Source organism: Cupressus sempervirens, chromosome 11 (genome assembly GCF_028749045.1).
Source record: "Cupressus sempervirens isolate cs-2001-9-10 chromosome 11, ASM2874904v1, whole genome shotgun sequence".
In the NCBI taxonomy this organism is placed as follows: Eukaryota; Viridiplantae; Streptophyta; class Pinopsida; order Cupressales; family Cupressaceae; genus Cupressus; species Cupressus sempervirens.
The window spans coordinates 307632135-307659498 of record NC_143128.1 but is presented as its reverse complement, the minus strand read 5'-3'; the positions used below and the strand labels follow the sequence as shown (position 1 = coordinate 307659498).

The 27364-nt window shown below is 36.4% G+C and overlaps 1 protein-coding gene across 1 annotated transcript in view; it reads left to right on the top strand.

Annotated features, from left to right (window-relative positions):
- The window catches only part of LOC149529359 (pentatricopeptide repeat-containing protein At3g63370, chloroplastic-like), a 38456-nt gene extending 17050 nt beyond the window's left edge, over positions 1-21406 (top strand). Inside the window, exon 3 of the mRNA XM_089808137.1 lies at positions 17997-21406. Within this exon, the coding sequence (XP_089664263.1) occupies positions 17997-20186 (2190 nt within the window). The 3' untranslated portion in view covers positions 20187-21406. The remainder of the gene's footprint in view (positions 1-17996) is intronic.
- The last annotated feature ends 5958 nt before the right edge of the window (positions 21407-27364 follow it).

Genomic DNA, 27364 nt, shown 5'->3' with positions numbered 1-27364 from the left:
CTCATACTTCCTACCCTATCAGTGGTACAATTTGGGTTCCACATTATATGTGGAGGAGATTTTTGGTTTTGGTGTTTTTTCAAATGCATAATATTATTGGCCACTGATTTTTTATTCTAGCACTGGCCCTAAGGTTTTCTAGCTTGTTTCCAACAAATGGAAATTTTTTCTAGTAGGGGTCATTTTTAGGCATTTTTTTCCTCAATGATCATTTGACCATCAAATTTGGGCTTGCTACTTGCTGACGTCAACACCATGTCAACTTGCATCAACACTCCTATCACCCCTTCAGGCCTTGTTAGGACCTATCTTCACACTTTTGCTCATATCTTAGGCATACAGATTCTGTTTTCCAAAAACAAGATATTGTCAAAAAGATGGTTCTGAGCCCATCTCAATGGTATAGGGTATTATCAATTTTGATGCTTTTTCTTACCGTTAAAGTTAGGGGTACAACTTTGTACTCTGGGATACATATCTTGAGTATCTAATCTATGATTTGGGAATTCTTTACATCCTTCGAAAGGTCTTTTTGAGCTCTTTCTAGTGATGCTAATTGTTTTTCTAAATTTTTCTCTAGGCACATTCTATTTAGTATCTTGCATTTTTGCATTTTGGTGGATATCTTGGTTGTTTTAGGTCTAAGGATTGATTTTGTTGCTTCAGATGATTCATCATGGGTTGTATTAATATTGTATCAACCCTATGTCTCTTATGGTATATTTAGACATTATTTGTATGCATTTTTGCAAATGCACTAAGATAAAGTGCCATATTCAATTTGTATTTTTGTTTCAGTAGTTTTGCCTTGTCTTGCCTTTTGATTTGAGTAGTGTCATCTGAGGATGCTCATGTAGATTATTGTATTCTTGGGATACACAATATCTTGTGCCTTATTATACATGCCCTACTTTGATTAAAGTGCCATGCGGGGGTTGATGTTTTACCTTTGTTTTCCATATTCCTTTATCCAATAAGTTTCCCTTCTGTGACTTTAGCTTCACGACGTGTCTGAGATTAATCACCTTAGTACACACATATGTACTCTTTTGTGCATCTTGATCATGGTTGCTTGACTTGTAGTTCTATTGGCCTAATTTTCTAGTTGCCTGTCACCTCACCCTTGTCTACATTTGGGGGGCGGGGGGTTCTTCTGTTATTTCTCATGCTTCCTTGGTTCCATGGAGTGAGCTATGTAGTTAATTTTTGTTCCTATGTACTAGGTGGATCCAATTTTTGGGTACCTAGACGTATTTTGGTGAGATGGATCATTTACCATATAGACACTCTTCTTTTCATTCCTACTTTGGTTGTAGCCTTCCATGTTCGATTGATCATCTCTTCAGGCTTGGGTGTTTCATGTCATCTATATCATTGAGTTCATTTATTTTCCTTTGTGTGCCTCCTGATTCAATGTGGATTATAGTTTTCTCTACCTAGTCAAGTTCTATTTCAGTAAAGTTTCTTTAGACCAACAATTACTTTTGATAGAGCTTTGTAGCTTTATGCTTTAATGGTGTTCTTCATGATCATCCTTTTATTCCTATCTTTTGGAACATTATTTCCATCTCTTTTTGGAGTAGGGCTTTTCCCATGTGGTTTTCTCTATTTTTCCTCCTTTTAGAGATTTGGTTGTGCTTGGGTACCTCATCAGTCCTTTGTTGTTAGGACCCAAATTTTACTTTTAGTAGTAGTTTCTAGGTTTTTAGCTACTCCTTAAGTGTACCTTATGGTGGATGTTAGAGTAATAAAGTATTTTCTGATTAGTTAAATCATATTGATTTAACTATCAAGCCACGTATTATCTCTATTTTACTTAAGCTAAACTTTATCCATATAATAATTAATTCTTTTATTAATTATTATCATGCAACCTACATTTACCTGTTAAGGTTTTGATCTCCTTTTATAAGGATTGATATCTCTTTGTAATTTATTCATTCACTTTTGATTATAACAATTTCTCTTTTTGCTCATCAAGAATGTCTCATCTATGCATCAAGGATTTCCAGCCTCCATATCTTTTTCTTCTCTCTTTATGTGATAGGTGTTTGCATGTAGGTGTTTCTTGGGAGCTATGGGTTGAACATTCATCAAGTTCAACAAATTCACCATCAACTTGTTAGGAATTAAGTATTAAGATCCCTAGTAGACTATCATCTATTATAGAAAATTTACACTCATCAACAATGAGATCAAAATATTACATCATATACAAAGAGAATGCAATATATCATTAGAAGGAAAAAACAAAAACACTTGGATCCTTTAAAATGGTATGAGCAACTTGTCCTACCAATCTCCTAGCAATGGAATCAATTAGACCAAGTCTATTATCTATGTGATCTACAAGTCCACTAGAGCCAAAGTCATGTCCATCATCAAGTTTTAGATCCTTTATGTATTGATTTAGTGTATCCAACTTTCTTTGATATAGCATATCCTTATGTGCAATGAAATTCTAGAAAGACATGATATCATGCTTGTAAATAATTGCTTGGCCTTCTCTCATAAGTATCATAAATCTATCTTTGAAAATCTCAATAGAAACAACTACCTATGACATAATATGGAAATGTATGAGTTCACAACCAAACCTAGTAGGATGCCTCCTACACCTTTAAGAAATCTCTCCATCTTCTATCCTTCTAGAGGAGCCAATGAGTTTCACAAGTTAAAACAAGCTAGAAAGCATTAGACTTCAGATCAAAAGAATCCAAAAAGTTGACTAAAATTTCACTCAAGGAATGCTTAGGGTGACTATTCCAAATAATGGGAGAGAAAATAAAATGAACCATACACCACTAGCATAGTTACACAAAAAATAAATTCTCAAAGGTCTCATGAACATAAAAATACTACGTATAGTAAGGTCTCCCCTAATAGAGGGAAAAATGTTACCAACAACCAACTTTTTAAACAAAAGGAACCAACAAAAGCAAGATTTTTTTGGTTCACATGGAGTATGCCAAAAGATACCAAAGATAAAATGCCACTTATAATCAAATCATTCAAGACCCCAAACTTGCTTCACCCTTTTAAAGGTAGACAAGTCTTCTTTTAACAAATTACAAATCTATTTAGTAGAGAACTTAAAGAAATTAGTGCCATCATTCCATTTTACTTTCTACAAGAAAGCATTAGTATTCCATTTTACTTATTTCTAGGAAATAAATTGCCAACAACCCTAGAGATTAAAGAGTAATTTTTTTCTTCTGAGAAATAGGAATCTTGTATGTGGAAGAGATCTCACTTAGGACCCCAACTTATTGTCAACCAAGATATCCTCCATCAAAGAAGTGCCATAGTTGTACCAATTTTTTACAAATCAACTTTGAGTCAAAGAAAGAAGTTTTGAGCAGTATCCTCACTCCCAACAAGATAGATCTATCTATGACAACATACATAGGAGGACCCGCTATATAATCCCTCAATAGGATAAGATTCCTATCTTGGGACCATTCCCTCCATAAATATTATAACACTTGAGAGCCAAAGATGTACATTTGGAAGTCCCTCGATACAATGTAACAAAATGGAACATATTTTCAACTCTTTCCCTTCTTAATAAATGATATTTTAATGTTATTTTTTATTAATACTTTTCAAGGCTCCTCACTTGATAAGCTTGTAGAATCCATTTTGAGGATAGTACAATACCTTGATCTTTGAAGTCTTTAATACCCAAACCACCCTTGCTTCTTGGAAGGCAACATCATCCCCATTTCACACAATATCTTTCTTATTTCCTAAGTCATATGGCCAAAGAAAATATCTCATGATCTTTTCAAGACTGTTGATTGGAAATTTGAAAACAACCAAACGAAACATAAATAAATATGATGCAGGAGCATCCTCGATGTAAGGACAATCTTGCATCACCCAAAAATATCTCTATTTCTAGTTTTCTAGTTTTTGTGTTTTTAATAAGGTCAAGTCTTGTATATAGTTACTATTTGTGGGAGCTTGCTAGTTTTAGTAAGTTGGTATTATGTGCTCAGATTGTTCTAATCTCATATATGGAGGTTCATCTTTAACATATCAGTGTACTTGATGAGTTTTATTATCATATCATATGTATTGGTGTAGTTATTATAGATTTTTGGTATGAATTTTGGCTATCCAAACATCAGGGCAAGTGATTGAAGGCCTAAATAGCTCCAAAAAAAGGTAAAACCTCTACCAATGGACACTTGCGCAACCAACCACGATAGATTGCTAGCGGATGATTCTAGAATGGGGTTATAATAGCCCATCAAGTCAATGATTTGCTAGTTATAGTTTCCAAAAGTGGTCCAATCCAAAAATATAATTTGCAAATTGTCTGAAGTCTATCCTATGTAATAAAGTGTAATGAAATGATGTAATATGACGTTGGTCAGCTTCAAGGGTTAGGGCTTAGTGTCTAAAACCTTCTCAGGTGGTAAAAAGTGCCTAATAAGGAAGGCTTGTAGGTTTTCTAGGGTAGTCATGGGTGATAGTTGTAACTCTTTCTTGTAGATTGTTGTAAGGAAGGCATTCATGTTGAGATAATAGGTGTTGCACACATTGCATAATATTTTTATATTGTATTTTTTTTTTATTGTGTAATGTTGCACCAAGATGGACGTGCAACATGGAAAGATTCTCATGAGATATACTTGATGAGTTGTATTGTAGCATTATGATAATATTTGATGTAACTATTTAATATTGGAAAAAATAATTAAATTTCCAATATTAAATGTGAGGTCAACAGGTTAGGTAGCACATGGTTTATGTAATACCACTTAGTGGTTTTGTGGGACTTGCTACTATATAAGAAACCACAAGGGTAGTTTTTGGAGTAAGAAGGAGAAGAGAAGAATAAGAAGGCAAAAAAAGGGAAAGAGTCAAGCGGGACAAGGCTTGACAAGTTAGCCAAGGGAGCATTTGTGAAGGTTGGAAGCATGGCATGGGATGTGTGGATTCATACTTGTTCACATAGATTGCTTAGTTGTGGCTATGGATTTGAAGGCTTCCATGGTTGTATTGAAATGGTATTTTTGTTGTTGAATAATATATGGTGATGGATGCTTTTGGAGGCTAGGTTTTTTTCTCAACGAGGGTTTCTCAAGGTATATCTTATGCCACATTTTTGTGGGTATGTTGTTTATTCTCTTGCATGTGGATTTCAATTGCATATTTATTTTAGATCTATTATGGGTTATGTAGAAATGATTATATTATTTGTTGTAAGTTTCCTTATAAGTGGTATTAGAGCTATGGTTTTATTATTGTAATCCTAGATTAAATCCATGGGAATGCATGAGAGGATAAAAGAAAGGGAAAGATATAAGAGTTGTTTATTGTAGATCTAATGGTTTTCAATTTGCTGTTATGATGGGATGTTGGTAAATTTTGGGCATATGAAATTATTGGTCAAAAGAGTTTTTCTGGATGTTTCATTTAAATGAGGTTTTAAGGGGTAGCTTGCAAAAATGACCTCTTGGGAAAAAACAAACCTCACCATTGGATCTGCGTTGATGTTTCCATAAATTTTGATATATAATATTCCCTAGTTTGGCCATGTTTCAAGGAAATGAAAGAGTTTTTTTAGTTTCAGCCCTTGATGGCCATCAAATTTAATCCTATTAAATTCTTCATCACAAACAAAAATCCCAGTGAAAATAGTAAAAAGATTGTCTTGGTAAAATGGCCATAATTTTCTCTCAGTATATTAGATTTCAGACTTCTTATAGGAGTTAGAAAGCTAATTCAATGCACTACAACTTGATGTAGGTTTCATTCTATGATTATGACATTTTGTCAAATTTTAAGAGCTCATAAGATATATGTTTTTTAGTTTGAGCACAAATTAGGGCATAACTTGGGCATACAAAGTCGAATTTTAAAATTTGAGTAGTCAACAGAAAGCTCTTGGAGAGCTCTACACATTGGTTCATATTTGGTGCAGGTTTGACATGGCTTATTAGGTGATATATTAATCTGAACAATTTATGGTATATATTAACTATGGTAACTTGTGAGTTTATGGCATTGTATATTTTTGAGATTTAAGGTTTGATGTCATTGTATACTCAGTTCATATTTCAGATTGGTCTCATGATGATATGGTTATCAATGTTTGGTTTGGATATGTATGATAACTTGTTGGGTCTAGAAGTTGTGTGGTGTAGTAAGCAATCTATACTTACAGGTTACATTTATGGCTTGGTTATGGGTTGTCTTTGCCCATTGATCTTTCATTATTGATGCATATTTAGATTAGTGGCCTAGATTTGAGTTGTTTATGCCCTAAGTCACATGATTTTCTAATTTTTTTCTTCATATAGAAGGGATGAGATGTTGTTACTAGGTACAGTCATGGTGGAGGATTGTGGTTGACTATTTTATGCTGACAGGTTGGACACTTTGAAAGTCAGATGTTCGATTCGTGGATGTGATCATGGTGCCATGGATTTTGGCATGACATGGTTAGATATACATGTACATACTTGATGTTCATTGGTTTGGATTTTTAATTTCATTATGGTTGTATATCTTCTTGGTTGAGGATCATGGTTATTTGGTTTCTTTTCGAGGAGCTCATGATGTGTCATTATGGTGGTATATCTTATTGGTTAAGGATCATGGTTATTTGGTTTCTTTTTGAGTTATTTAATGGTTTGATGCCTTGATTGATTCTCATGGTTAGATGATGGTTTTTTGTCATGATGTCATGGATAGCTTGGATACATGGTTTAGTGGGAGCTTGTGATAGTGATGAGGTGACAATGAAAGATTAGTTCCTAGTTTGGTTTGTATCTTCTTGGTTTAGAGATCTCAGTTTCACTTGGTACTGACACTTTGGTTGTGTGAGTGTAGACCTAGAGGATCTTCATGTAGGAGATGGATTTTATGATGCCATAGGTGACATGTTACCATGGTTGAGTTAGAGTTGTTGGCATTGATATATTTATTGAGTGTTTGCAAATGTTGGAGGTTTGTCTTAGATCTTGTTGCTGTAGAAGTATCTTTAACATTTGCATAGTGCACTTGGTTATCTTCATGGTGTGTGAAGATGATTAGTGTAGAGCTGTAAAACTAGTGCTTAAAGGAATATATTGAAGAATCAAAACATTCAAAACAATAGATTTAACTCATATATATGATTAGACAAAAGAGAATTAGTACCAAAGTAGCCTAAGAATGTGCAAATCTCTTAAACCAAGAAATCTTCCCTTTGATGCGTAGATGTGTTCGTAAGATATGATGTGTGCTCAATGATGGTGCTCAATCTTCAATGGAGGATATGATTCAAAATGGATTTGTGGATGGATTTTTCCATTATGATGGTATTTTGATAGTCCTTAGTCTCTCAAAACAGCATTATAACATTAGCATAGAAGTGGATGATATTTGTGAAGGGAGAGGGTTTCATTTATAGGCCAAGGGGTAGTGAGATGGAGGGTTAGGATGTAAGGAATGCGAATTGGTTAAGGAGGGCTAGGATGCAAGTAGAAGAGAGCACATGGATTGTGCTTCTTCAAAAGCTCTAGCCTTGTGACAAGTGTCACAAAGGGATTGGATAGAAAAGATGGTCAAGATAGGTGGTTAGAGGAAGTTATGAGGGAAGAAAAGGGAGGATGAGTGTGGAAAATAGGTGTAAAAAGTCTTTAAAGAGCCTTTAAGGCTCTTGAATAGGAATGCAAGACTTTAAGGATGAAACTTTGACTTTGGTTTGGTTTGAGACTTTCTTAATCCTTGGTTAAAGTTGTGCACATGCTTAAGGAAGGGATTAGACTTAGCTTAGGATGAGATTAAGAGGGAAGTGGTTTGGGATTTAATGAGGTAGGTTAAGTACTTATTTGAATATATTAAAAGAGGATGGTAAGTCTTTGTTTGAATAGTAAAATGGAGGATAAAGTCTTTGTTTGAATATTAAAATGGTTGGTCGGTGGAAGTTTTGGCTTTAAAATGGACGATGAAGTCTTTGTTTGTATATTAAAATGGGAGCTGGGTGGAAGTCTTGACTTTGGCTTGGGTTAGGAATTCTTAATCTAGGATTAAGGTTGTGCACATGGTTAGAGTGAGGATTAGGCTTGGATAAGAGGGGGATTAGAGGGCAAGTGGCTTAGATTTGATGGGATGGGTTAGTTAGGTGGATAAGTGAGGTTAGTATGTGTGAATGGGTTGGATTAGGGGTTAGGCTAGGGTTTAGGGAGGGTTTTAGAATTTTAAATATTTTATTAAATGATTTATTTAATAAAATGAGGATATGGAATTAAATTGAATAGATTTGAAGATTTATTCAATTTAATAGAGGAATAGGAATTTAATTAATAAATTGATTTTGGGTGATCATTTAATTTTATCAATCAGACTATAGTTAATTAAATTAACTAATTAACTAGGGAATGGCAATAGATTAATTAAATATTAAATACTTAATTAATGATACCTTAGGAGATGACTAAATAAGATTACTTAAGTGATGTAATCAGATTTAGGTGTCTACAGTTAGATCTCGAGGACTCATGGGGTTCTTGGTTATCTTCATGGTGTGTGGAGATGGTTGGATCTTGAGGACTTATTGGGTTCTTGGTAAATTTGTGGTTTATGCTTTCATTTGATATGTTATCCTTGGAGTTAGGATGGTTTCATTTTTTATGTCATCGTGTACTCTTGATATGTGTTTAGAGTTTTGACATGTTATAGTATGTTCATACAGAGCATGTTATCTCCTTGGTTGAGATGGTTAGACCATGTTGTCATGTTTATGTTTCTAAGGCCATGGTTGGAACTTTAACATTGATCTTGGTTTAGTTTCTTGGTATTGATACATTGATCAAAACCTAGATACTTCATGATATTGCTATGTTGCATTTGGAGTTGGCATGGATTTATTGTTTATAGGTGCTCATGGATACTTAGAGATAGTGGTGATACTAATTTCTCTTAGATTAGAGAAGTATTTCTTGGGACATTCACTTAATATGGACTTGAGAGAAGATTGTTCTTAGATGAGTCTTGATTGGAGACTTGAATATCTTGATGAGCATTCTCATTCCCCACTCTTGGTCTACTCGACAGTTTTCTACTTGAGAGGTATAGCCCATTATCTCTTAGGTGCATTATTTTTATGCTTGTCTTTCATGGATATGGATCTTGAGCTACAGTACATGAGTTAGTTTTGGAGGGTTCATTTGAGAGATGGTTTAGCATTGTTATCTCCACATATTTTGGTTGAGTTTGAGAGATAATTTTATATTGGGCATATTCCTTGGTTTAGGAATGGTTTATGAGTTTGATCTTCTTATGAGAGGCTTACATCCATGATTAGTTATATGGTATGGTTTGGGTGTTGTTGTGGCTTCTTGGTTGGAGTTTTATTGAGGAGATCATACTTGCATAGTTAACATCTAGAGGTGTGTGTAGAAGGACATGATATAGTTTATGATTGCATGGTTTCTCTTTGGTCTTGGTTATCTTCATGGATGTTCAATTTTTCTTACATTATATTTGAGATTGGTTAGAGATTGTGAGCACTAGTTTTTGCTCATGTATGTCATGTGAGAAATGACATGGTTATTCCTTAATCTCTTTCCTTTGTTAGTTGTGGAGAACTTGGGAGAGTGTTGGAGAAATGTTATGAGATTTGTTCTTGTAGGTTATTGGTTTATGTGTTGTGGATCTCCTTGATACTACATGGATTCACTTCTTTGAGATGTTTTGAGTGGATTGGTTATAGATTTGGCATTATCTTTTCTAGTGGGAATTTTTTGGTATATATGTGGTAGGTATTTCTCTTGAGGCTTGTGATTATAGGTTACATATTGGATATATTGATGATGTGAGATTCACTTGGTATACCTTTGGAGGTATGGATAGTTGGATGGGTTTGGCACTTGCTATGGGTGTTATTTTAGCTATAGATATTTTGACAACTATGGATACATGTGATTACCTTTGGATCAAGTTTTTGTGCTTGAAATTTTAGCTAGTATAGGATTTTATGATCTTCTAATGCGATAGGTTGGTTGGCTTTCTCTTTGGATGGCTTCTATATATGTCCAGTGGCAGTGGCATAATAGAAGGTGATACTATTCATGTTTGAGATGCTGGATACTTTGATTTTTTTGTGGAAACTAGGATGGAGCACTTCATTTACTTTGATCCATGATGGTGGATGTGCTAGGAGGGATTGTTACATTGTTCATTAATGTGGATTGACCATATGTAATGTATACAACAAGTGGGAAATTGTTGAGATAACGGGTGTTGCACACATTGCATTATATTGTTATATTGTATTATTTTATTTTATAACATAATGTTGCACCAAGATGGATATGCAACATGGAAAGATTCCCATGCGATATACTTGATGAGTTGTATTGTAGCATTATGATAATATTTGATGTAATTATTTAATATTGGAGAAAATAATTAAATTTATAATATTAAATGTGGGGTCAACGGGTTAGGTATCACATGGTTTATATAATATCACTTTGTGGTTTTGTGGGACTTGCTACTATATAAGTACCCACAAGGGTAGTTTTTGGAGTAAGAAGGAGAAGAGAAGGCAAAAAAAGGGAAGGAGTCGAGCGAGACAAGGCTTGACAGGTTAGCCAAGGGAGCATTTGTGAAGGTTGGAAGCATGGCATGAGATGTGTGGATTCATGCTTGTTCACATAGATTGTTCAATTGTGGCTATGGATTTGAAGGCTTCCATGGTTGCAAAGCAATGACATTTTTTTTCGCTGAATAATACATGGTGATGGATGCTTGTGGAGGCTGGGTTTTTTCCTCAATGAGTTTTTCCTAGGGTATATCTTGTGTCACATTTTTGTAGGTATGTTTTCTATTCTCTTCAATGTGGATTTCAATTGCATATATATTTCAGATCTATTATGGGTTATGTGGAAATGATTATATTCTTTGTTGTAAGTTTCCTTACAGTCCATGTGGGTTTGCATATTTTAATTTTTTAATTTTGCATTTATAGGGATAATAAGAAGCCCATATTTTTTCTCCCAAATTTTGTTCTCTATTTGTGTTGTTTTTCATAGTACTAAGGGGAGCTTCCTTCATTAAGTGGTATTAGAGAAGTACTTCCAAAGCGTGTAGACAGATCGTCAATTGGGAGAGAGTTTGCACCAGGACCGTGGTTTGGGCTGAGTGTGTGGATAGATCACCGATTGTGAGGAAGTTTGCGTTGAGGTTTTAGTGGAAGCACAAAAATGCTTCCATGAAGAGAGCACGGTGGAAGAGTTGTAGGTGTTACACCTAAGGGTCTTAGAGCCCTCAAAGATATATACAAACATTGAAAGAAAAAATGCATAGAGGAATAAATCTTGTCGTAAGAGATGAAAGTGAGGATGAAAGAGACAAAGAAGAACATCCACGAGATGGTGATGAAGCACAATACAAAGATGAATACACAATATAAGGCTAAGGTAGATGTGAAAAAGGAGGTATGAGAAATTTCAAATTGGAGATGAAGTCATGATTCAAGTGAGGAAGGAGATAATTCCAATAGATACATATAATAAGCTGAAAATGAAGAAGTTTGGACCATGCAAGATAGTGAAGAAAGAATGATTATAGAAATGCCTATGAAGTAGAGTTGCCAGCTAAACTAAATATTTCACCAGTGTTTAGAATTTTAGATTTGATATAATATTATGAAGGAGGTGATGGAGATGAAGTTACATAAGCTTTGTGAAGTATTCTAGCATCTACTTCAACTACAAAGGAGATGGGAAGATATTGGATAGTCATGTGAGAAGAAGCAAAAGGAACATAACATGTGAAGAGTATATGGTCAAATGGAAAGGGATACCAATAAAGGATTCATCATGGCTGCTACAAGAGGAGGTGGACTATCTTGGTTTTCCTCTAACTACCTGAGATGTCATGGCTAGGTCACTTCTCAAATTACCCTAGTTGTCTAATGCAAGAGCATCCTAGGTATAAGGGCAATCTTACATCACCCAAAAAATCTTTATTTCTAGTTTTCTAATTTTTGTGTTTTTAATAAGGGATACTCATGTACAAAGTTTCTTTTTGTGGGAGCTTGCTAGTTTTAGTAAGTTGGTATTGTAGACACCTAAAATCCTTTTGAAAATAAAGTATTTTTATTTTCTGAAAAAGTCCTCGATGACATCATCATTTATTAATTAATTAATTTATTTTTATGCCATTCAATCCCTTTATCTTAATTAAAAATATTTAATTAAGAAATCCCTCCCAAAAATGTTTAAATCTTATTTAAACATTATTTCCTTATTTATTAATTATTTAATTAATAAATTAACCAAAAATCCCAAAATAAATATTTAATTTATTTTTTGTCCAAAACTTGGCCAATTTCCTTAAGATCACTAACCTCTTCCAAAATCTTCTAATCCTTCTTTAATCTCGATCAAAGGCTAATCCCATCATTTTCTACCCCGAATCCCAACTCAAAATATTTAACTAAGGTTAAATATTAATTCTCATATTTATTAAAAATGTTTTAATAAATATCTCCTCAAACCAAACCTATGAGATAAATAAACTTTATTTATCCTAACCCTAAGCCTATCTCTAAACCCCCTTTTTAGCCTAATCCACCCCATCCACCCGTACTAACCAAGCTTAGCTACTAACTCACCCACCCTCATTGAATGCCATCCACTTGCATATCTCTAACAAGCTTAGTCTAATCCTAAATCACCTCTAATCCCCCCCCTAACCTTGTCACATTCCCTAAGCAAGCTTAAGACTTTCCTAAGTCAAGCAAAGTCAACAATCTCAACTCCCTCCAAAATATCCCAACCACTAAGCCTTCAATGCTCTTACAAGGCCATAAAGACTCTTACAAGCCCATTCATTTCTCTTACAAGCCATTAAGAAGGGTCTTTATGAAGATATTATCCCTTGAGCCTCCTTTGTTGACTCATCCTTGCCCTTTCCTCCATACTCTCACCCTGTGACATGTGTCACTCCCTGATTGGTTGTAAGGAAGCACAATCCATGTGCTCTCCTCTCATGCAATCCTAGCCCTCCTTAACCATTTTCCCATCCTTGCATCTTAGCCCTCAAACCCTCAAGCCCTTAGCCTATAAATTGAATCCCCTCCCAAGCCATTTCATCAAAACTTTTAAGCTAAAGTTATAATGTTAGTTTCAGAAACAAAGCCCTTAACCATACCCTTATAATGCCAAATTGAGAGCTCACAAAGCTAACAATTTGCCATTACCCATCTCCACCATTGAAGCAAACTTGAAGCCCTTTGAGCATACATACTAATCCTTCATTTAGACTCATCTACCAAGCAAAGAGCTAATTCCTATTGGGAGAGTCCATTCATTTGGCTCACATTCCTAATTAGGAGTTCCTCTTTAGTCTCTCTTATATGTTATATTAATCTTTGTTAGTTAATGCTTTGTTCTCTTAATAGATTAGTGTTTCTTGCTAGCATATTAGTATATACAGGTATTATGTGATCAAATTGTTCTAATATCATATATGGAGGTTCATATTTGACATATTAGCCTTCTATACGAGTTTTACTGTTATATCATATGTATTGGTGTAGTTATTGCAGAATTTTGGCTATCCAAACTTTAGGTCCAACAATGAAGGCCTAAATGGCTCCAAAATGAGGCAAAACCTCAACAAACACATACTTGTGTGATCAACTATAGTAGATCACTAGTAGAGGATACCATAATGGTGCTATAGTATCCCAAGCAAGTCAACCGTTTGCTAGTTATGGTCTCCAAAAGTGGGCCCATTTGAAAATGTAATTTGTAAATTGTCTTGAGTCGATCCTATGTATTAAAATGTAATGAAATGATATAATATGATGTTGGTTGGCCTCAAGGGTTAGGGCTTAGGGTCTAGAACCTTCTTGGGTGGTAAAAAGTGTCTATATAAGGAAGGTTCGTAGGTTGTCTAAGGTAGTTCTGGGTAATAGTCATCGCTCTGTTTTGTAGATTTTTGTATGGAAGGCATCCATGTGGGTTTGTATATTGTAATTCTATAGTTTTGCATTTGTGACAATAATAAGAAGCCCATATTTGTTTTTGTCCATTTGGGTTTTTCTTTGTTTCTGTTGTTTATAATGGTATGAAGGGGAGAACCCGTCATCAAAATATGATGGTAAGATAATAATTTTTGTACCACTTGCAACCTACTAGTCAAAGAGATAAGATGAGCATGTCATATCAAGTACTTTTTCTCAATTTTGGAATAAAGCCATATTCAATATCTTTAATAGAGGATTTAATAAAGAAAAGAATCCCCAAATATCAAACAATGGAGTCTGAACCATGTCATTGCCATCCTTTTTTAGAAATCCATTCAATGGGGCAGAATGCCATCCAAGAATAAAAGATTTATGAGGTGACACTTTTGGTCTAGAGGCTAGACAAAAGAACTGAAGCCTATTATTCATATTGTCAAACTTTCCCTCTTCTAATTCAATAAAAAGAGTAGTATCATTTGCAAATTAAGCATTAAGAAGAGCTCTTTATTAATATCATAGACCTCTTAACCATAAATAATTTCTATAAAACAACTATCACTTCATTTTTTGAATATTTTAAAATATTAATAATTTTTTCTTCGGATGAAATATTTTAATATCAAACATATTGATATAATGATTATTTTTATTTCATAAATTACTTTATAAGAGTGGGAAATAGTAATCAAAAAATGGTAACAAAAATAACCAACAATAATTTAAAGAATACTATAAGGTACTATTACCAATACACTATTTTAAGATTGCAATAGGGATACAAGAAGAGATAAGAAAAATCAATTAGGAAAAAAATAGTATTTGTTGGTATACGTTTGTGTAATAAATGTGCAATAGAGAGAAAGAGAGATAGAGGGAGGGTTACTAAGGATGAATAGAGAAAAAGAGAGGGAGGCTACCAAGGACAATTAGAGAAAGAGAGAGATAAGGTAGAGATGTGAGTGTATAAGTAAAGATATGTAGAAAGAGAGGATGAGGGAGATTAAGTATAGAAAGATGGAGGTATGAAGATAGATATAATAAGATATAGTATGCATGCATGCATGTATGTATATGTGTGTTTGTGTACACACACACAGACATTGTGTGTGTGTGTGTATGTGTGTGTGTGTGTGTATGTGTGTGTGTGTGTGTGTGTGTGTGTGTGTGTGTGTGTGTGTGTGTGAGAGAGAGAGAGAGAGAGAGAGAGAGAGAGAGAGAGAGAGAGAGAGAGAGAGAGATTGGTTATTTGTGATGGAAATCATTTTTCACTATAGAAAAAATATCTCACTATGTATTTTTATATATCACACTTCTTATTGTTGGAATTATTTATCATTGTACCATAAGTTCAAGTTAGCAATGTCCACTACAAATGTTAGATTTAACCCAAACCATGGGAGGCTATCAAGCCATGTTAAAGATCTCGAAGGAGGTGTTAATCACCAAGTCAAAAATCTTGCCTTCAAAAACTATTGAAGGGAGACTCAAAACCATGACCCAAGCTTCTAAAACCACTTGTTGGAAGTGGATTGAGTCTAAGAGGGGGGAGGGGTGAATCAAAGTTAACAAAATGTTAACAAACTTGAATATTTTAAAACTTATTATTAGAATGTGTTCTCATAAAAGTAACTGTTATCCTGATGATGCAAAGAAGTGTCCTTCAACAAATTTTTTGGATGATCATTCAATGTAACTACCAACAACACAAGGACTGAAAACACAACCTCTTCACCACCCAAGGTAGGCACAACCTCATTCAAATAAGGAATATGACTTAGTTTAACAAGAGGAAAATGGTTATCTTTCTCAAGGAGTATTAACAAAGATTTCACTTAGTTCCTAATAAGCCCAAGAATATTCACATCCAAATCCCTAGCTTCAACATTTAGAGCATGCCTTAGATGCTTAAAATTTTGTACTTCAGGTGATTTTTTTCATGCCATCAAACATATTAGAAATGCATGTGTAGTCATGAGGAAATGCCTTAGTAAAAGAACTCCCAAAAAGGCTTGGTCCTCTCATTAATCATACATTTGCACAACATGTAAGAATTTAAAATTTTCCAACAAATTAGACTAAATTACTTTCCTAGCTACAATTTCAAGCAAGGGGAAGGATCACAACATATCTATTAAATTATATACAAAAATATACAAGAGTTGTGAGGACCATAAAAACCTTATGTGAAGAGGTAATTAAGACATCCTCACAAATCATAGAGTAGATAGCTTGCTGAATGTAAGGGATTTCAACATGGAAACAAAGTTCCAATGTATCATCAGTGACATGATCCAAAACAAACACTTCCCCTTTGGGAATAACATTTTCACCTATTGGTTCAAAGACAAGTGTTCTCTGTGATTACAAAGAGTCAATTCAACCATGTAATGCCTATGTGATTACTTGGATCACAATATATCCATTGAATTAGATACAAATTTAAGGCAAAAAGTTCTTTAATATCACTACAATAAGATTTATTATTATTATATAACATTTTAAGAAGTTAGGCCTTGAACATGTCAATTTGTATTTTTCAATGGGTAAATTTGATAGAGTGAATGATTGGTATGGGATTCTGTAGAGGCATTAGACCTTGACTTATTACTCTTGCATTTCTTTAATAGACTACGTAGGCATAAGAATTAGAGAAGATTGATTTAGTATCTTATTGCTTAAAGAATTGGCCATAGAGAAACCCTTGTTGCACACGGCTATCTCAATACTATTGAAGATCTTAGATCTCCATTCTCTATATATTCATTATTCTTATGTTTTGGTAAAAGGCCAAGCATATTTAAACTTACCAACTTATTATATTTCATAGAATTTAAACTTTATTGTTTTCTATAGATTGGAGCATCATAGATTTTGACCTTGAGCACATCATCCCACCTTTGTACAATGTCAAGTTTTAGTTAATGTCTAACATAATAACAATTTAATCTATTATTCTTTTTTGAAGAATATCTAATTGGAAATAATGTCCTTAATGTAATGCAAAGCCATAAAGATAGGGGTGAAAGAGAGAAGACGAGAAGGGGAGATGGAGAGAGAGAAAATATCTTAATAATACTAAAATTTAAAGTACCAACTTTCTTGTGATAAAAAAGATCTCTCACTACCATTTCCAAATCACAAAGGGTATGTTTATTTGCTGGAATTGAACCCAAATTGGTAGGAACAAATTCAATTTTAAAAAAAATCCTCGGTTTGGATATGTAAAACCAGAATTGATATATGAGTTCCAAATTTCCATTTAATTCGATATAAAGATTTATTAATTCCACTGCAAGAAAAAGAATTAGAATTACCAATTAAAATTAAAATTGAATTAAATCAAATTTAAAAATTGAATTTTCTACTCAATCAATTCCAATTCCAAATTAACAAATCCAACATTAACAAATTCCGAATATAAAATAAATGCACAATTTGCCCGAAGAGACCTTTAGATGAAATGAACAAAGGAGCACAATCTTTACTATTGCTAATCGTGGCATGGAATTCTATGGAGAGGAAGGCCTTGAACTTTAATTTTCGAGTTTTGAACGGATGAATTAAGTCAATGGTTGCCATGGGATTCTATGAACATGTGAGGCTCTGAGTTGCAGATATTTTACGGGTAAGTTCTCGATGCAATGGTGTGGTTAGCTGAACTGGTTTTTGGGTAAACTTGAATTCCGATAATCACTAAAATTCAAAATCTTAATACCGAAGCACTGTGCTGTTAACGGCACTGTCACAATTCTGACCATTGTAGAAAATATCCCATTTTATAACCGGGTAAATGTTTTTCATAAAATCGGGGCTATTTCGAAAGGGTTGCTCAGTATTATACGTGTGTTTATGAGGGTTTTGTGTTGTAAAAATGTAGTTCCTAAGATAATTTTGGGTTTTGTGGAAAAATTAGCTTTTCCGGCAGTGAAGTCATACGAGGATAAACCAGAACAAAGAAGGGGAAATCATTTGGTGGCAAACTGTAAAACATGGAAACAATTTAATGCTTGATTGACTGTTCAGAAGAATTAAAGCTTGTGTAAATTCCATGGCCTGTGTTCAAAAGGCAAACTGGATATCACAGGCGAAGTTATACGTCTGCGCCCTCTGCAGCGAAGGCAGAATCATGGAAGCATTGCCTACGCTTCATTTGATCATCCGTCAGAACGTTCCTTTGGATTCTGATATTTTGGGCTCTCTTTTACAGACCTCTAGATCGCTTCCACAAACCCAACAACTCCATAGCCACTTGCTCACCAGGGGATTCGTTCAGGACGTCTTTTTAGCTACCAAACTGGTGCATTTATACGCGTCATGTGGCCTCAGAGAAAATGCCCGTATGGTGTTCGATTCAATAACAAAAAAGAATATTTTCCTATGGAATGCTATGATCAGAGGATATGCTTGGAATGGTCCCTATGAAGAAGCCATTAAGCTTTATTACCAAATGCAAGAGCAAGGTACATACCCAGATGGTTATACTTTTCCCTTCGTATTAAAAGCTTGCGCTGCTTTATTGAATCTACAACAGGGCAGGGAGATTCATTATCAGATTGTAAGAACTGGGATTGAATTGGATGTTTTTGTTGGCACTGCGCTTGTTGATATGTACGCTAAATGTGTGTCTTTGGATGATGCCTGGCAAGTGCTTGACAAAATGTCTCAGAGAAATGTGGTTTCATGGAATGCCATGATTGCTGGGTGTGGGCAGAATGGGCGTCCTGCTGAGACGTTGGAGTTTTTAAGGAAAATGCAGAAGGATGGTGTGAAGCCAGATTCTGTCACAGTAGTCAGTACGTTGCCTGCGTGTGCACGTTTAGAAATTTCGAAACAAGGCAGTGAAATCCACGGCTACGTACTTAGAAATGGTTTAGATGATTATGTTAACGTGGGGACTTCACTTATAGATATGTATGCTAAATGTGGAAGGATGGAGAATGCACGTCACGTGTTTGAGGGAATGCGTAAAAGAGATGTGGCTTCCTGGAATGCTATGATTTCAGGCTATGCTCAAAATGGAGATGCCAATGACGCTTTAGCACTATTCGATCGTATGCGAGTAGAGGCGGAAGTGGAAATCAATTTGATTACTTTGTTGGGTGTGTTACCTGCATGTGGGCATTTAGCGGCTCTGCAACAGGGTAAGTGGATCCATGACTATGCCGTCAGAAATGGGTTTGAGTTATATGTATCTTTGGTGACCTCCCTCATAGATATGTATTGCAAATGCGGTAGCATAGATATTGCACGGCAATTGTTTGACAAAAAGTCCGAAAGAGACTTAATATTGTGGAACGCAATGATTGGGGGATATGGAATGCATGGACATGCTAATGACGCTATTGTACTTTTCTCTCAATTGCAAGAAACAAGCATGAAACCAGATGAAATAACCTTCATTGGCATTTTGAATGCCTGCAGTCATGCTGGACTTATTGAAGAAGGCTGGCGATACTTCCATTGCATGTCTCAAATGTATGGTATCACGCCCACATTGGAACACTATGCTTGTATTGTTAATCTTCTTGCCCGCTGTGGGAAGTTGGATGAGGCAAAAAGCTTCATTATTAATATGCCATTAGAGCCCGATGCTGGGATATGGGGAACACTGCTTGGTGCTTGCAGAGTTCATTGCAATATTGAATTGGCTGAATGGGCTTCGGAACACCTCTTCAAATTAGATCCTAAAAAGGCAGTAAACTATATACTACTGTCAAATATTTATGCTGCCGCTGGAATGTGGGATGGTGTAGCAAAGGTAAGAGCTATGATGAAAGGGATTGGGTTGACAAAACTTCCAGGATGCAGCTGGATTGAGCTTGGCAATAAACTACATACATTCCTTGTTGGAGACAAATCACATCCTCAAACAGCAGAAATCTATGCCACGTGGGAGAGCTTGCTTGAGCAGATGAAGAAGTCTGGTTATGTAGCTGACAAAAGTTTTGTGCTGCATGATGTGGAGGACGATGATAAAGAATCTATCGTTGGCAGTCACAGTGAGAAGCTGGCAGTTGCTTTTGGGATTATTAATACAGGCCCTGGAGTAAGGATTCAGATCACTAAAAACCTCCGAGTATGTGGTGATTGCCACAATGCTATAAAGCATGTATCTAAAATTGTCAGGAGGGAAATTATTGTGAGGGATCCAAACCGTTTCCATCATTTCAGCGATGGATACTGTTCTTGTGGAGATTATTGGTAATGCTAATTTACTTTTCCCCTTGACATCTTTCCTGTATACCTCAATCAATCTTAAAACATACTGTACAATTCTATTGGATATTGAATATTGACATTTTCCCACCATATTGGCTTCACTTGGAAATGGACATTGGCTGAACTTGAGATGGTCACTGGTGATATTTTAAGTGACAACCCGATCTGCACTACTGAAAATATGTGTTGGAGGAAAGTAGCCCTGAACTTCACCAGCCAAAGTTAAAAGTGTAAAGCAACAAATCTCAAGGATATGGATTGTTTTTGAGCTTGAGCTGAATGCATTCAACACGATGACAACCCCTTGCTTACAAATTAATGCTACTTGAAACAAGTAGTAAATGTAATTTTGTATTCATCAACAGCAATCAAAAGAAGAAAGTACTACAAATTGCATAGATACAACCTGAGCATGCTGCTGCGTGTCTAAGAACACGATGTTGAAAAAGATTCAATGTTCATCATATAGCTTTGAAGATATGGAGTGGCATAACCGATCGGTAACTTTTCTGTCTCTATTGCTCATTGTTTCTATCCCAAGTTGAGTCCTGCTCAACTGAATTATTACGAAGGCAATAATAAATTGAGAATTTCTTAGAAGTGTCTGGTCACTCTTCTGATGGGCTGAGTGTTTTCTGTCAACTGCATGAAGCTATTAATCTTTTGTTGTGGGGAGTATTCTTGATCTCACTGGTCAGAAATAGGAATAAATTATTTGACTTGACTAGTTCTATGCTTATACATGGTTCTGGCAATGCCAAATTTCCAAAGAACAGTATGTAGTATGAATCTGTGCTTGAGTTGTTGTTTAGCCTTAAACCATCCAGAATACATTTTGTTGGGTTAAGATGCCTTGAAGTGTTTGAGAAGTGGACTGAAAAGTTAAACTCGAGCCTTGAGTGTCACCAGGTCAGGGAAAAAGATCATTTAGTAATGGATGTGGTAAAATAAAAGCATATACTCCTTCACCATTGGACGTTGGGGTTCTAGGCTGCTGTGTGGGAGCATCAGAGGAAGTTTTACACCGCAATAAGAGCTGAGGGAATATTGAATTAGTTGACACAACATTGATGGATAGCTGATATTTAATCTCTGGTATCTCTTACTAGTTGGAAATAGAGTCAAGATTTTTGGAAAACAAGAAGTGAGGTCTAGTTAAATATGAAATACTAAGCCCTTCATATCAGAGGGAGATAATTGCTATCATTATTTTTTGATTGATCAGCTACAGATACTTTTTGATTGGTTAACAACTAACAACTGTTGATATTGTAACTACTGCTGCTGCTGCTATTGCCACCATTACTGTTGCTATTGCTACTACTGCTCTGCTACAATGTCATGTCCCCAATTTTCTGGTGACAGTTCAATTTAATTAATTTAATTAATGGTTGTCCAAGGACGACTAATTAGTTATTTTAATTAAATAAATAATTATTAAATAAGTAACTTTATATTTAATAAAGTGACTTGGAGTATTTAATAAAGTCACTTAAGAGATAAGATCAAAATTGTTCTAGAAGTCTCTAGAGAAGGTGGAGAGAAAAGAATAAATAGGCACCCCGGGGCTCCATTTGAATCAGGGCAGTTGATTATCTCTCTTGATTTTTCAGATTGTGATTCAATCACGGGTGCATTGTGGAACCTAGGGTTTCTACAATTGTCACAGTTGGCCATTGAGAACGATAACTCTCAATTGGTACGCAATTTTGAGGGTGTGAAATATCATCCGAATTATTGCAGATTGGAGGTGACATCCAGTCATTTCATCAGGGCGCTTATTTGCGGCTTAAGGCCAAATTGGGTTCTTGCATCACTATTTCTCGAAGGATTTGATTCAGATCATCAGTGCAGGGGCAGAATTGAGGATTTGTTGCAAATGTCATTTATGGTAAAGCAACTATGAGCAATAATTGAGCCAGAAACATTCGCTGCATCAGGGAACAAGTGTATTATTCAGATTTGAGGAAAGTTTCCATTTCTCAGCTGACATAAATTTATATAAGAGACGACGCAAGGCTTTGGTCGGATTGGAAAGCAAATCATTGCCTGTCACAGCCGTGTCAGGAGTGCCAGATCGGAGGGAGGAAATCAATTTGTTAAAACCCGCAGAACGAGTATAAGGAGTAACGGCCAGAACGGGCAAATCTTTAGACCAGCCCACCCACGAGCTGCAATTTTAAAAACGCGGGTCACATTCCGATTCGGAAGTCTCTCCACGGCTTCAGCACATTATCGTGTCTCTTTGGAGTTAACAAAATCATCAAGTCAAACCGAACTCCATTCGCTGAATCTATAATCGACTCTTGTTCATCCCGCAAGCATCCACAGGCAGTGGCCACGCTTCCTGTCCACCTCTGTGCCGCTTCCAAATGCATGCGTGCATCCCTGTGAATCTGCATCCACATACTGGCCAAAATACCACACATCAAATGAGAGTGATTACATTGGAGTCATAGCAGCAGCTAAAGGAAGTAGCAGAGCAAAGCAGTTGGCAGCTCAATTTATTCCACGCTTCTTCAAGCATTTTCCGAGTCTCAATGCTGATGCCATAAGTGCTCTTTTTGATTTATGCGAAGAAGATGAGTTGGGGGTGAGTCAATTTTCCCCTACTTGAAGTAAGATATGCTTGTCAAATTTAACCTAAGTGAAGATGATTTTGGTCATGGTATATATTGCTCTGGCTCTTGGAATCCCACGAGTTTTGGCAATCAACCACTTGAAGGCAAACCTTGATCTGGAACCACTATTCTAAATTTACTCTGATCCGTATGAAATGTGAAACATGAATACTCAAGCTTTAGCAAGATATTGATTTTCCAGTTTTTATCTTATGCTTCAAGCCTGTTCCTCCCATTAAGCTCTAAAAGGGAATTCTCAGATCAGCGGTTGAAAATATTGGAAAAGTGTGAAGGGTGGAGAATGAAAAGTTGGTGATTTGATACAGGTCAGCTTGCATTTGGGGACAAACAGAGACTCACAGGCTTGTTTCTGAAAGCATATCTATATATTTTACTGCAATAATATATTAATTGGTTGGAGTTCCCAAAAACTCTTGGGGTTTTATTTATCTGCTCTTCTTACAGGGTGTTGTGTTGTTGCTGTTCTCTGAGTTGCTAGAGAAGAGAATCTAGTTGTGGTCTTTTAGTTGTGTATTCTTGAATTTTGGATTGAAGGATCAGAGCGCAAGGATACATTCTCACAGTATTGGTTCACTTCAAAGTTGATCAAATGATCAAGGACAAATTGGAAGCCCCCCTTCCCTATAACCGTTTTCTAAAAATCTTGGGTTCTAGCTTGTGATCCATGTTTTTATGAGCACCTCATATTAGTGAGTGATCCTTGGTCACAGTTTCAAAAGGAGCAAATACCTACCGGGGTTATCTCAGTGGTATCAGAGCGGTTTTCTTGCCATCCTGTGGGGTGAGAACCGAATTACATGGGTGATCAGCGCTTTACTTCAAACAAGATGGACAGGTACAACACAAAGTCTCCAAGGACACAATTTCGGACAAGTAATAGACAGAGTATTCAGAGTCGGAATTGTGGAAAGGAGGACTATTCAAGTATTCAGGATGAGCTCAGAAAGATCAAACATAACATGTCTGAACTGTTGGTTAAACACCACCGTATGCTTGACAGGCTGTCTGTCCCAGCTAAGGTGAGTAAATCAATTGGATTTCGTTTTGGCGAATCTTCTCACGAAGCGTTGACAGATACAATGAGAGATGTTACGAGGAACCTTAATGAGGAGTTCGAGAAACAGGTGTGCAATCAGCTAGAGGTTTCAGTTCAGCCTCAGGAAGAAGCGGTGAAGGACATTACGCTAATGGATAGTAACTGTCAACTTGACACTCAAGTTGAGACAGTTGAATACAAGTTTCCCAAAGGTGATGTCTCATGTACTCAGGGAAGTTTGGTTCCGACAAGCAATGATTTCAGTGAAGTGAGTTCAGATGACGATAAAGATGTCATTGTGCATGATGATGAGATACCTGGTGGAAATGAGCAGACATCGAGCATTTATGATTTTGCTGAGAGAGAGTACCAGGCTCAGTTAGATGCTTTGTCACATGCGGATGAGAATGGCAGTACTTCACATGATTTGTCCAGCCAGCTGAAGGTAAGCAAAGATAGTATTGTGGCTTCTTTATCTCATCATGACAGGATGCGGGAGATGTTAGAAGAGCACCTCCAGATGATTCAGTTACAAGGGAGACATAAGGGAGTTCAAGCAAAATCTTCCTGTTGTGACTTACATGCAATTGGTGAAGGAATGGGAACGACTAAGTTGAGCTATTTACATCTTCTATCAGATCGTGATCATCTTCTAAGCCTCGCCAAAGACTATTCAGATGCCTTGAGGAGGAAGGAGGAGGAAGTTGTCAAGCTTTCTTGCGAGCTTGAGGACACTCGAGCAATTTTGGCATTACAGGACTGGGAGAAACAAGGGCAAGAGCACGACATGGAGCTGAGCTTAAGATCATCTTGCACTCAGTTTTTGACAGAAGAGGGATCATATATGGTAGCTGATAATGTTACGAGTTCATCTTGCATTCACATCCAGGATACAAGGACAATGTCAAACAAATATGAGGAGTTAGTGAGTATTGGTCACATTACTCAGGTAAGGAGTTTGCTTGAGTTACCAGTTGTTTCTTGTTTACAGATATGGACTCGAGAATGTTTCAGCAACATTTGGGATTCAGTTAACTGGAGATCTTTAACACTTAATGGTAGCAATGATTGTCTAAGTGCTATCATGGATTTGATTAGCAGAATATACGGTGTTGTCTTCCCTTGTGCCAGCAGAACATCCGATGTTGGTATTAGTTTTTATACACCGGTATTGGGCTTGGTTCATATATGTAGACGACCCTTCTTGCTGAAAGGTGTTGAAGATTTTTTGCCAGTATGTACAGATGAGTCCCAGGATCGTTTTGACCTTGATGACATCCGGGAGAATGAAGTGAACCGTTTTGAAGATTCAGTTTCTTTGTCAGTTTCTTTGGGTACAGAAGAGCTTGACAGCAGTACTACAATTTTTGACACTCTGGATATTGATATGAGTTTTGAAGTTGATTCGAAAAGTATGGATGGTAATAATCCAGAGACCAGTATTTTTGAAGACATTCCTCCAGTCAATGTGTCAGAGGGAGTTTATAGAAGACAGTCTAGCCAGAGCCATCATGTGATCAGCCAATTGAAAGTTAGTGAGCGAGACATTGCTATCGCTTGTGAGCATTTTGATACTGCTCGTCATTTGTTGGCCATTTCTGGTTGGGGTACTTCTATGACAAATGAGTCCAGCGGTGGTTACTTTTCTTTGGCAGAGATTCATGCCTTGCGTGAAGCTGTTCGGATTTTGAAGCAGGATTATTTACGATTGGTAGCCGACCGTGATCACTTGGTTGAGTGGGGGAGTACAACATATGAGGCACTCTTGGATCGTGAGGAGGAGGTGAGTGAGCTTTCCCAAGAGCTCATAGCAACTACTGAGGCATTAGAGGACACACAACGAGATCTACAGAAGTCGCAGTTTCAGTTGAAGGAGGTGACCGTGGAGTTGGAGCATTTGCGGTCAAAACCAGCCCCAGACCCAGTTCATTTGACTACTGAAGAGGATGATGGTAAGTACATTTCCACACTTACTACTAAGGAGCATATTGTTGAGACTGACACATATATTCAAGATTTGGTAGTAGCTGGTTCTAATGAGTTCGGGATACCGGTAGAGTCAAGTTTCCAGATTGATTCTTCTCAGTTAGTTGATAGTGTGGTACAGTGGGGGATGCCACCTTCACAGGAGGATCAGTTGTGGTGTGCAGGGAAGTATATTGATGCTTCCTCGTATAATTTTTACTGCACTAAACCGTTCATGGAGTATTTGTTGGATAGTGCATGTGTTCATTTGGACCCGTATAAAGTGACAGAAGGTGTTCTCATCCAAGATACTAGTGTTATTTGCAGATTGGTTGAGAAGATTATAAGGGTCCTTTCTACTATGCTACCTCACCGGGATCTTGAGGAGGGGTTTGTTGAGTAGAATGCACAGGGACCTATACGACCTACAGTCACTTGGAGTCAGAAAATGGAGCCATATGTTGATTCCCAGTTCAGTGATGATGAGCCAGCAGCAGAGTTTGGAGGTTCTTACCGGCATTATACGGTAGGGTACGCTCATCAGTTTTCTTTTGACACAGAGATAGAAGATTTTATTTCACGCAGATGTAGATTGGCTCCAGTTTCTTACCATCCACTAGGGGATAGATTGGCACCATCTTTTGAAAATAAAATTGGTAGTAGTAAGTTACTCGGCTTGCCGCATCGACACACCCGGAGTAGTTTTTCAGAGATTGGATTTGATGGCAGTGTTTCAGGTACCTATGACTGTTGTCATATCTACAGTGCAGTTGGGTGCAGGTGTCATTTTGACAAGGGCTTGAGTTTCGATAGAGTTGATGTTTCAGTTGGCTTGAGTTCCACAGAATGGTTTCTTCTACTGACATCTACAGTTGGTTTACAGATAATTTCATCAGAGTTGTCAGTTGTTTGGATGTTGAGTACAGTTTCTCAGATACTGGTATTGATGATTTCTCCACAGGAGTATGATGAGGATTGGGATGATACACAGATTTACATTTGGGATCCAGGAAGACTGATTGGTTCATAGTTCAGCCATTGCTTGGGGGCAAGCAATTTCAGGAAGGGCGAACTGTCATGTCTCCAATTTTCTGGTGACAGTTCAATTTAATTAATTTAATTAATGGTTGTCCAAGGACGACTAATTAGTTATTTTAATTAAATAAATAATTATTAAATAAGTAACTTTATATTTAATAAAGTGACTTGGAGTATTTAATAAAGTCACTTAAGAGATAAGATCAAAATTGTTCTAGAAGTCTCTAGAGAAGGTGGAGAGAAAAGAATAAATAGGCACCCCGGGGCTCCATTTGAATCAGGGCAGTTGATTATCTCTCTTGATTTTTCAGATTGTGATTCAATCACGGGTGCATTGTGGAACCTAGGGTTTCTACAATTGTCACAGTTGGCCATTGAGAACGATAACTCTCAATTGGTACGCAATTTTGAGGGTGTGAAATATCATCCGAATTATTGCAGATTGGAGGTGACATCCAGTCATTTCATCAGGGCGCTTATTTG